Source organism: Pyxicephalus adspersus, chromosome 2 (assembly GCF_032062135.1).
Source record: "Pyxicephalus adspersus chromosome 2, UCB_Pads_2.0, whole genome shotgun sequence".
Taxonomy (NCBI): domain Eukaryota; kingdom Metazoa; phylum Chordata; class Amphibia; order Anura; family Pyxicephalidae; genus Pyxicephalus; species Pyxicephalus adspersus.
Genome location: NC_092859.1, coordinates 8,125,932 through 8,137,807, shown reverse-complemented (window position 1 = coordinate 8,137,807; position 11,876 = coordinate 8,125,932). Strand labels below are relative to the sequence as shown.

The 11,876-nt window shown below is 39.8% G+C and overlaps 1 protein-coding gene across 1 annotated transcript; it reads right to left on the bottom strand.

Annotated features, from left to right (window-relative positions):
• Positions 1 to 1,010: 1,010 nt before the first annotated feature.
• Positions 1,011 to 11,297, bottom strand: LOC140322797 (diacylglycerol O-acyltransferase 2-like). Its single transcript, XM_072399402.1, has 7 exons — positions 11,101 to 11,297; positions 7,408 to 7,503; positions 6,201 to 6,308; positions 6,024 to 6,094; positions 3,943 to 4,147; positions 2,513 to 2,687; positions 1,011 to 1,650 (listed from the first exon to the last, which is right to left on the bottom strand). Exons 2-7 carry the CDS (start codon positions 7,478 to 7,480, stop codon positions 1,422 to 1,424), a joined length of 861 nt encoding a protein of 286 aa, XP_072255503.1. The 5' UTR covers positions 7,481 to 7,503; positions 11,101 to 11,297; the 3' UTR covers positions 1,011 to 1,421.
• Between the last annotated feature and the right edge of the window lie 579 nt (positions 11,298 to 11,876).

Below are 11,876 nucleotides of genomic sequence, written 5' to 3'. Positions count from 1 at the left end.
GTCAGTTTTCCACTCTGCACAGCATTTTGTAGCAAAGCAAAAATGATTCTGCCTCCCATGCCTTTTTTTTGCACATATTGTTTTAAACATTTAAAAAATGCTGACTTCTTTAAAGAGTCCCAGTCACCTGTACATTCAGCATATTGGCAATGCCATTTGATAGCTCATGTTTTAGCGAGGATGCCTGTGACCTCCAATTGGTGACTTTGTCCAGCCTGAGATGATATCATCAGTATGTCTCATTTTTTAACACAGAACCAGCTTGTGGGCAGGATAGGGATTGCTACCAATGCTTACACCATGACAGGGAATGCAGCTGAAGGAGTAAGACTTAGGGGAAAGGGTTGGGTAATAAAGATGCCTGTCAGAAGGATCTGCTCTCTACAGCCTACCTTCTCTAAAATCTGCTCTCTACAGCCTTCCTTCTCCAACATTTGCTCTCTACAGCCTCCTTCTCTAAAATCTGCTCTATACGGCCTTCCTTCTCCAAAATCTGCTCTCTACAGCCTCCCTTCTCTAAAATCTGCTCTTTACGGCCTTCCTTCTCCAAAATCTGCTGTCTACAGCTTTCTCTGATTTTGCTTTTTCATATATTCATCTATTGCACCTTTCTCCAGCCTTCGTGTAGGTTTCTGCCCTGTACAGCCTCTTACTTGACCTCCAATTGGTGACTTTGTCCAGCCTGAGATGATATCATCAGTATGTCTCATTTTTTAACACAGAACCAGCTTGTGGGCAGGATAGGGATTGCTACCAATGCTTACACCATGACAGGGAATGCAGCTGAAGGAGTAAGACTTAGGGGAAAGGGTTGGGTAATAAAGATGCCTGTCAGAAGGATCTGCTCTCTACAGCCTACCTTCTCTAAAATCTGCTCTCTACAGCCTTCCTTCTCCAACATTTGCTCTCTACAGCCTCCTTCTCTAAAATCTGCTCTATACGGCCTTCCTTCTCCAAAATCTGCTCTCTACAGCCTCCCTTCTCTAAAATCTGCTCTTTACGGCCTTCCTTCTCCAAAATCTGCTGTCTACAGCTTTCTCTGATTTTGCTTTTTCATATATTCATCTATTGCACCTTTCTCCAGCCTTCGTGTAGGTTTCTGCCCTGTACAGCCTCTTACTCTTTTCCTTTTCTATGCAGATTTTTTTTTCTGACCTATCGACCTTCTTTTATCTGTTTCTGCCCTCTGCAGTCTTCTATCTTTTTATGCCCCATTCAGTCTCCTTTTATGTTTCTGCTCTCTTCCACATCCTTTCTATCTCTGTCCTCTCCAGTTGTTTACCTTTTTTTGCCCCTTCCAGGCTCATTCTCTGTTTTTTCCTCCTTCTCTGTTGACCTGTCCAGCCTTTATGTTTCTGCCCTGTAGCTTCTTTCTATATTTTTGTCCCTCCCCAGCCTACTTTATGCTTGTAGATTGAGCCCTATAGAGTGCAAATAACATACTTACCTACAGATGTTAGGGGTCGAGGGAATGGGTTGAGACCCCAACTGCCTTCTCCAAACACCCCAGTGCCTTTAAAAAGGCATGGGGCAAATCCTATATGTTTCTGGAAGAGAAGTTGTAACTTCCAGCCCCAGGAGTCCTCAGTGAAGCGAACTTGTTCATAGATGTCATTCTCTCCAAAGCAATACACCGGGACCAGGTCTGCCCTGTAGGAAATGAGAGATACAGTTATACCCTGTAAAAGTGCATCTATGGCCACATTTTCGATTTATTTTTAGATTTGGATTGAATAGGAGTAGTTAGAACGCTGTAATATTGAGTTCTTTTGCAACATACCATTAGCAAGTGTAGGTTCTGAGGGACTCAGGTCCAAGTTGTGATGGATAGAACACCAAATTTGGTGGAGTTTTTGGGTTGTTAATATTATGCAGTGGTTATTACCTATCAAAAAGTGGTCCAGGGAAGGTTCATTGATGTGTGTAACGGGTTGGAAGGCTTACCCACCTGGTTCAAACCCCACAAAAGAGAGTAACTCAAGTTCCCTAAATACTAAATGTTCAACAAAAATTAGGTTGTGTAGACACAGACCAGAGTGCCCATGCTCAACCCTGTCCACTGCTGAAAGTGACCTACAACAGGCACATAAGCATCAGAACTGGACCATGGAGCAAAGGAAGAAGGTATCCTGGTCTGACAAATCATGTTTTAGAACAGGTGGATGGCTGGGTGCGTTAATTATTTGAGAGAAGGTTGGCAGAAGGATGCCCTATAGGAACAAGGCAGTTCAAAATACGTAGTGTGACTTAAAGGTTCTCATTCTAATGTTTTGTTGCCAGATAACCTAGGACACCTTCTGAGGTCTTGTGGAGTCCATGTCTTAAAAGGCCAGAGCTGTTTTCGTGGTAAAAGGGGAGCCTACATAATTTCAGGATGGTGGTTTTAATGGTTTGGATGATCAACGTATGCAATCTGTAAGTCAATTTTTTTGGTGCCACCTATCAGAACAGAACTTTGTTTTTCTTGACTAAAGTTTGCCCTGTAGGGACATCTTTTGGCACTGAAACCTACCCATTCTCCAGGGCCAGTCGGACAAATCCTTTTCTGGTACTTAGGGTGACCACATGTTCTCCCGGACTGCTCTTCAGGGACTCTGCTGCACCTCCCACCACAATAAACACGGCATTTCCAGTGCCACAGTTGCTGAGAATGTATTTCAAGCTATCCTTACTTACAGGAGCAATTCCTGGGAATGAAGATGGAGGAGAAAAGATATTGAAACCCACGACAAAGACTTTGATGGATTATAGCATAACTTCAGGCAGTTCTAGAAAGAGCAGGGAAAGGTTAGAACCTCTGCCTTTGCCTCCTTTGGGGAAGACAACACAAAGTTGGGCTATGTCTCCAATGGGGACAAAGAAAATGAATACATATAAGGTCCAGATTATTTTATTCAATCTAATGCATCAAAAAAGCTAAAGCGTTTAAGAGGTTCAAAAGATTCCTTTTTTTATCAGAACTGGTACTGTTGACCGGTGTACTGACAAAATTGGAGGCATCTGGGGTATGATCATTTCAAATATCAGTTAGTTCACCAGTAGGAAGCAAGGCTCTTTTTATGGACAATCAGGTATATTTATTAATGTATTCACATTCAGATTCTCCCACATTTTGTCCCAAATTTGCACCTTGGATTCACACTTATGGGTAAACATGGTAAAACAATGTAAAAAATTTGGTAAAATTTAGATAAAAGAAAGAGTAATTTTTTGGGTGAAGCCATTTTTCCCATGACTTAGTCCCTAAAAGTCTGAATAAAGCTAATCCAGAGTTCATTATTTATGTTCTGCCATTGGTGGTTTCCTTCATCCAAACCCAGTCCATACTAATGAAAGGGGACAACTTTCAGCCACCCCTACTGAGAAACTTGTATATGAATAAAATTCTCCTAAAGATGCCAAGACCTGACCGATGACACCTACTGCTTTAAGAGATCCAGTGCACTGTAACTTTCTCCCACTAGCGGAAATTCAAGGGTCACTACCTTATAGGTCCTTATAGGACCCTATACCCTACTGCGAGTGTAGATCTTCTGTTTGTCTTAGGTTTTAGGTTAAGTTCATACAGTTGTGTGTCAAAAGTTTGGGGGCATCTGCGGGCATTCCATAGCATTTTGACAGTCATTTGTGAGTGTTTGTTGGAAAGGTTGGAAGTCTTTGGAGGCAGTTAAGAATCAGACAACCAAGAGATACTGCATAAAGCATCCTAAAAACCACACTAAACCCAAACACAAAGGGATTTTAACAGCTCCAATTCATTGTATTGATAACCAGGACATTGAAGAGTTTGCTGACTAGTTAACTGGCCATCTGACCCAAGCCCTAAGTTGTTGCAAGTTTCTCAACCCAGTAGTATTTTTTTCCTTAGTTATCTAAAGATTTTATCACCTAATTTATTTCATACACAAGTGCTACAAAATTTTTTTTTATTGAATTGCTTACCTGCAGACATGAGGTAATCACGGTATATGGGCAGCCGGAATACCCCTGCGAGGACTGCCAACCAAGGACGGATCCCTGGATACACATCGGAGAAGCCAGTGGCCTCCGTAGCAAAGTTGCAAAAAGAGGCAGTGGCGAGGATGCCATGAGGGTGACAACCAAGAACATAATTCCTGTCGGGGCTTAGTGTAGAAGACTGCACTAGCTGTCAAGAATGAGAAGACACAAACGATGATAATGAGATGTACAATGGGTAATACTATTAAGTGATTAAAAGAAACCTGCCATAAGACAATAATGAAGGTTGCCACTACTTGAGCATCGTCAGATAAAAATGGCAACCCTTGTTTTTTATTTTAAGAGCACATGGCCTAAAATAATTTTCATTTTTTTTTCTCATTATAAGGCCATTAATTAATACATTTATTATTTATCACATTGTTACAACTTTGTTTTTCCAAGATTCATCAAGATGGACCTTTATTGAAACATGAGGAAGCATAGAAGTGCCACTCTGCTTGCAAAATCCAAAACAATTTTTATTTTTATTCACTGCTTCGGGGGTAAAGATCTCACTTCTTTAGGGCTGTATATAAACTGAAAAAAGAGACAATCTGGACCAGGATGTACTAACACAGAAACAAATATTCCTGAAAAATGCTCATATGTGAAGATTATTTTTTCTCAAGGTTTGCTCTTTTGTGAGTCTTACTCATGGATACTTCTTTCTGTGAATGTAGAGCCTGCTCCAGGTTTTGCTCTTCTCTTCTGTTAATACAACACTAAAATAAGGGATCTTTGTTGCCCCCTGCAATAAGTTGACTTTTTCCTAGAGAAAATATTATACATAATATAATAAACAATACAATTTTATATATATATATATATATATATATATGTTATGCTATGTTATTCTGAACATTTGAAGTGGTGCTTTTATTTGTTATCAAACTTTTTGTTCTGTCTGTGTTATTCTGTTATTCTAAGCATTATTTCTTCATTTCTTGCCCCAGAGACACAGGAAGTAAGAGGAACTATCTCAAAAGACTGGAACTTGAACATTTACTCTCAAATTCTGCTGCAACTGCAACCTAGAAAAATTAATTTCCCATCTCTTTATTTAAACCATGGTCATCACTTACTATCACACCTAGGGGAACTGTAAGAGTATGGATTTCCCATCACTTTTTTTTAACAATAGCCATAAGGACAAAATGAGATAGTGAATATTCCATTAAACATAAGTCCCAACCCTTCTTTGATCATTCAGAAGTATTTGTCTTCTGTTTGGGTCCTCACAATGGCATATTCATAATTTATTAGTTCCATCTAACTATCGTATTGCTGGATATTGTTATTTTCTTTTAGTTTTTGACTTTTCCAATATTATAGTCCTTTGCAGTGATTCTTTTCATTCTAATATTATGTCCCAACTAGAGCAGCTTCAGTCTTGTCAACTGATCTTCCAGTGAAAGGATCTATTTGTCTGTATTCATTCTTATCCACAATATTGCAAAAATTCTTAACCAACATCAAAGCTTAGAGGCATCAAATACTTTTCTTGTTTTGCTTTTTCATTGTTCAGCCATCACATCCTTACAGGATGACAGAAAACACTGCCGCCTGGACAATTCTGATATTTGTTTTTATAGACACATCGGTATGTTTGAAAATCATGTCTAGATCTTTCATCCTTGTTCCTTTAGCTGCCAATCTGAGTATTGCTTCCTGAGTGCTATTGGTAATAAGTGTTTCAAGGAAGTAAAAGCTGTCTACTACTTCAATGTCTTCAACATAAACTGTCTAAAATAAAACGTGTTGCCATAACCTTAGTATTCTTGATATCCAGCTAAAATAAACTTAATCACCGATTCATCCACTAGGTCTTGGAAAACCATTACCTTCCAAAGATCTTCAATGAATCAGAATACTTACACATTATTAAAGTAACAAAAATCAGTAAGGTCTCAGAATCAGACATAAAAAGTAGAAAACTCAGCGATGACCCAAAAGGTACATAGAGAGTAATAAGAAACATGGGTTGCATGAGCATACCTATATGTATGGTAATAAATAAATACCTTTATAGGGAAGTAGTCTCTGAAATTCTTCCAAATTGTCCACCTCCTCACCCATTCCACTCTACGACCACCTGTTGGGAGACAACCAAGACCCAGTGATCACAAGTTTCCACATAATAAGAAAATATTAGCAAGTATTATATCAGACAGTGACATTTATTTATAAAAGATTGTTACCTCGAACTGGAGTGTCCCAGTCAATTAACAACCAGGTGAAGTAGACCACTGGAATCAGCCAAAATGAGGTGAACAGGAGATAGATGAGCAACAAGGTGAAAAATATCCCTGGAGAAATATAAAAAAAATATTAACTGCACTGCATAAAAAATTTTCCTTTGCTTATAACAGTAGGCCCATGGCATCTCATATCTGTAATAGATTGGGGCTTATGAGTAAAAACTCATAAATCAGTTAATGTCATAGCTTACTTGTGTGTAGGATTGCAAGACCCCTACAAAAACAAGGTTTAAGTCCTTAATTTTCTTAATTTTAAAATTTGTGCAAATTTGAGCCCATCCAATTTTTTTAGAGGCAGATGATGTAAGCACCAATCCCCCCTCTTTAGAGCTGTGTGCCAACAGGACAAACAAGGAAACCAGTTCTGTAAATGCACTGGGGCAAGTATTATATATGATCAACATACTGTGGAACCAGCTACTGGGATTGCAGGGACTTGAAAAGTGTTAGATTTCTCAGGCAAGTGACAAAAAAGTTTTGTTTTAAATCTATGAACTACTTTTTGTAAGAGTTTTCGATTTGCCTAGTAAAAGACCTGTTAACTCAACATTTTGAGTAAAATAAACCTAAATATCAATGTTCCTCACTAACCTAAAGGTTATTTGAAGGCAATAAGAATTAGAATAGTTTTCTCTGTGTACTCTGAGAAAATAAGGCTTGCCATGTGGAAAATTTATAGAGTCCCTTGTCTTGGGGGCATATAAGCCAAGTTTCTTCAGGAGCTTCCAGTGTCCTGGGAGGCTTTAAAAGAGTTTAATAGAGAAGGACCACTAGAAAAAAATTTAACTGAGTGAAATTTCTTATTCTAAGTGAGTTTTTGATCCCACAATAGAGACCTACTAGATTATTTTTGAAGACCCAGGGGAGCAGGAAAATCGATGTCTTCAAAGAGGTGGGTGTGAGCCTTGGACACTCGGAAAAACCTAGAGTGCTATAGGATATAACCTGGGGGTCCTTGGCTAAGTGTGTGTCCCTGATAAATTCCATTGAATGTGAGAGTGGTGTAAGATCTAAAGATGTATGTCCTCATCTTAACTTTACTCATGGCCTTTGGACTTTGTATCAAAGATCTCCAACTCTGCAACTCTCCAAGGGTTAACAAATGAGTCAGATAGAAAAACAATGTCAGTGCTTTGTTTCCACTTACCCATTAGGAGAAAGGTCAGCACCCATTGAAAGACACTGATGGACAGGATGTATTTCCTTATGAAGTCCTCCATCCCAGATCTTGTATGTATATCACCTGTTCATAGAAGAAACAAGTTAACAAGGCATCATTCATTGCAAACTGGACACAATATAAAGCCACAGTTATCAATATGTCTGTACTGAACAAACGTTTGATGGCACCTAACATACAAATTCTTCTCGAAGGTAGAAATAGCCATTCCTATGCTTAGCCAACTTATATGTCATAGCAGGGAAGGGCTTTGTGCCAACCAAAAAAGGTTGTTCCATTAAGCAGTCCCCAAAAAGCTCCACAATGGCAACCACCAGTTGCCCAAGAAGCTCCACTATGGCTACCACCAGGTGGCAAGCACCCAAGAAGCCAAATGGGACAATACAAGGCTTGTCCACAATGTAGACAAATTCAAGGAACAACAGGGAGACAACCACATGAAAGAGAGAGTACAGTTCTAAATAAAGGACTTTCAGAAGAGGGAAATTTAGAGGTTAATTTTTACATTTTTTAAACATTTTTGTAGCTATTTTTTTGGTTTATATCTATTTGGATTTGGTCACTTTTATCTCAGGCTTGTTTGTGAATAAGAAGTCAGAGAAAAATAAGATTTTATGCAGATAAATCAGCAAGGACAAATGCCATCAGGCTCTAGGCATTGCTTCCCTCTTTATCTAATCATTTGTGGACTTTGACATGGTATTGATAAACTTAAGTTTGAAAAGGACTTTAATCCTGTTTCTTGAGCATCTATTTAATATTATAATGTTGGTCATACCTCTGGCTCTTAATAATTTTAATTTTAACCAGAGGTTGGCAGTGGGCTGTACTGAACTCCTTCTTACAGCCCCTTTTCTTTCCCAATGGGTGGCCATGGACCTGTACATGTAGGGTCTCAACTGCAGATGCTATTCTTAGGCGTAAGAAAGTGGTAACCTCACTGCAACCTCACAATTTGGCTGAACTTTTGCCTTAAGGCAGTATGGATCTCTAGGCAAAGTACCCCCCGATTCCTTTAAATGACATCAATAAAGATTTCAAAAGATGCAGTAGAAGCGTCCCTGTTGGCTATACTGACATGGCCCCATAAGACACCACTTGCCCACAAGTTCATCCTCCTGCAAAAGTGCACGACTTTAACCAAAAGAGCTATTTTTCTGGTTAACTGCAGGGGTATGAAGGTTGTATGCTGGGCCCCCTCGACATCCAATGTATCCTACACTCCTGTTCAGGGATGATTTGAGAATGAGCCAGCTCTGTTCCTAACAACGCATTTCTCGTTGGGAAGAAAATACCAGTACTGCCTATGGCTGGGCTGTGCCCATCACCAAGCCTCAGAACCTTCCCATAGACAGAACTTAAACAACTCAAGACTCCCTTGAGTTAGAGAAAGGACAATTTTAATTTCTGGCCACTTAATTGTAATATGGAACTCCAACTTTTTGCCTCCCTCATTAGCCCTTCAGCAGTTGGTCACCATTAATTTAGCCCTAAAATTTGGTCTTCTGGAACATTTAGCAGAGACATGAAGTGTTGGCTGCTTTAATCTAAAAAGTTAGCCACCTATCTGCAGTCAATTGCAGAGCATGAAAATAAGTTGAAAAGTGGGGGCATTCTGAAATTGCATGGTTGTTGCCATAGAAGAAATATATAGGTAATAGCAAGGGCAGATTGGTGCAACAGTCTGAATACATCATTTACTCATCAACAGGGGTCCCCTGCTCACAACAATGGATAGCTGAGATTGCATTCAGAACACTGTCACTCCATATGGTGATATGATAAAAAAAAAAAATATATATGTATTAGGTGGGACTCCATTAAAGTGGTCAGTGATAACTGGTAAACTGATCCAATTTATTAAAAAAAAATCCCATAATTTTTAAACTTGGTATGGTCCAGTGCAGGGTCCCACCAAAGAACTAAAGAAAAACCTCTACTGGGCTCCAGTGAAATTGGTTTTTTGTGTGCCTTTAAAGGGTCACAGAACAGCCATTTGGCTCTTAACTGGGCCCCCAATCCCTCCTGACTTACAAAAATATGCCAGGTAAGCTATGTTTTTTTTATGGATCCTTCTCACTTCCTTTGGATTAGTCCAGGTCCCCAGCCCAACCTTGGTCCAACGAGCTAGTTTTTTAAGGCTCTCAGAAACTCCTGGGCACAAAACTTGTAACTCAAAATTACAAACTGTTACCCAAACTCATCTCCATTCCATCATAAAAAACAAACCCTTATGTGCTTTGAATTCATTTTTTAAGACCATGTATAAAAGTACACAACACATTTCCTGTAGCAGGCAATAGGATATAATGTGTACATATGGCTTATGTGTGGTCAAAGTTCAGCACGCTGAAAAATATCTGCACCTTCCTGTTCCAAAAAAAAAGAAATGGAGTGGAAATCTTTGAAAAGTTTCCCAGTATAGAGTGCTACACATGACACCACCCGTCCATACAACGATATTTCATGTGCACAGTGCATGATACTATATTGCAGAACGGCTTTGTATCATCTCAGGGGGTGATGTAACCAGCTGATAGCTAAAGTCCACTTAGGCATATGAATCCTGAAATTATGAGTCACAACAGGTGCTCTTAATGAAGCATACATACAATGACAAAGGTCACATGACTGTCTATTGTACCTGCAAACCAGATCATTTGGTTTTGTCAGGGTTTCGTTGAAGATCTGCTAACTTGGCTTAAACTATGTACACATGCCAGATAATCATCATCCGAGATGAACAGTCATGGTTGCTTTGAGCGAAAATCTGATATGTGTACAGTGGTACCTCAACGTCAATCATACATTTGTCACAGGGGATTGATGAACAATCGATCAGGAATTACTTCTGAGCATTTCAATAGACACTAAACAACCAAAGTCAGACACTGTGATTTTCTACGGGGGGAGGACGCAGCAGGGTGTCAGCTGTATCCTCCCCCTCCCATCTCTATTGAACAGAAGGGTGCTGTGTGTAACAAACTTCTTTGTTCATCTGTCACTAGAAACAATCACGGAAGATTGTTTCCAGCAAAAGTAATTTGACATTTATCTGAAATCTGTACAGGGATTAAGGTTTATGGTGCTACATGCAGACTATCTGTGGTGATTCTTTCCAGCCATAGTAATATGAACAAGCTCTGAACACTTAGCACTGCCCAGTTCTATGGAGAGGACACAACGAGAGGCACCCTGCTGCGTCCCCCCCCCCCCCCCCCATAGAAAATTACATTGGTTGTCCTTGGATGGTTGTTTAGTGATTACCGCTAATCGGGAAATAAATTGCCTATGGCATCCTACACCTGCTAAGTGGTGAACCACTTCTGGTGAACTATATCTAGCGATCCAGCCATTCGGCCCTTATGGCGATCAGCGTTGATGAAATTATTGAACTTTAAAATGTAGCATCAGCTAAAAAGTGTAAATCGCCTCTCATGGCGATGGGATAGAATGGGGTGAATTACAAAATGCTGCGATTTGAAGCACTATTTTTGTTGCATTCACCCTGTTCGTTCTTTTAGGAGTCCATGTGTGTATGCGTCAGATTTACGATCACAACTCACACAAGGAAAGAACAACTTATAGACATGTTAGTATATATCAACAGTAATACACCAGAAGATATCGTAGAATAGATACACCTACGTGGTCACTTACCTTATGGCAGCTCCTCGTCCCCCTGTTCTTATATCTTTCAGTTCTGTGCTCAGTGCTGCACAGTGCGTCCCACACAGGTGTGCATATTGTGTTTCCGCAGATCTGTGTCAGTTCTTGTGTTGTATTTCCGAGTGTGCACAGATCTCCATATCTCTCTATCTGATGCTCTGAACTTTGCTCATGTTACTATGTGGAGGACTGTGACCCCAGTACACATAGAGATTTAACTCTCCTGTCACCAGGCCATGGAACAATGTCTAGGAGCCAGCGGGGCATGAGGACGAAATAACAGAAACACCTCTTATGTTAGATTACATCTGATGGTCAAGCTTTATTTTTGCATTATGGATAGAATGGGAATGAGTGAAAACCTCTGTCAGATTCCTAATTTTCCCTGTATGATATATCCAATTGTATATGTCTTTGGGGCAACAGGAAGTGATAGGAATTCCAAAATGTTACAGTTGAACAGGAATAGAATGGGACATTTGTTTTAGGGACAGTAATCTGCTAAGACATCCCCCCGAAATGTTACTGAAAGACCTAGTTACACATATGCAGTTCAGGAATGCAAATCACAGTTCTTAATTATGACAATTAATGGTGCAATATGCACAATGGCACCAAAGTGCCTTGCCAAGAGTGGCACCTCACCAATAAAATGGACTGAGATAGGTACAAATTCCTGGTGATGACCCTTTCCTAGCCCACAAAAAGTTTCTGCACCATTTCTGCTCCTGCTGGAGAAAATTGTACTGAAAATGGAACAATCTGGC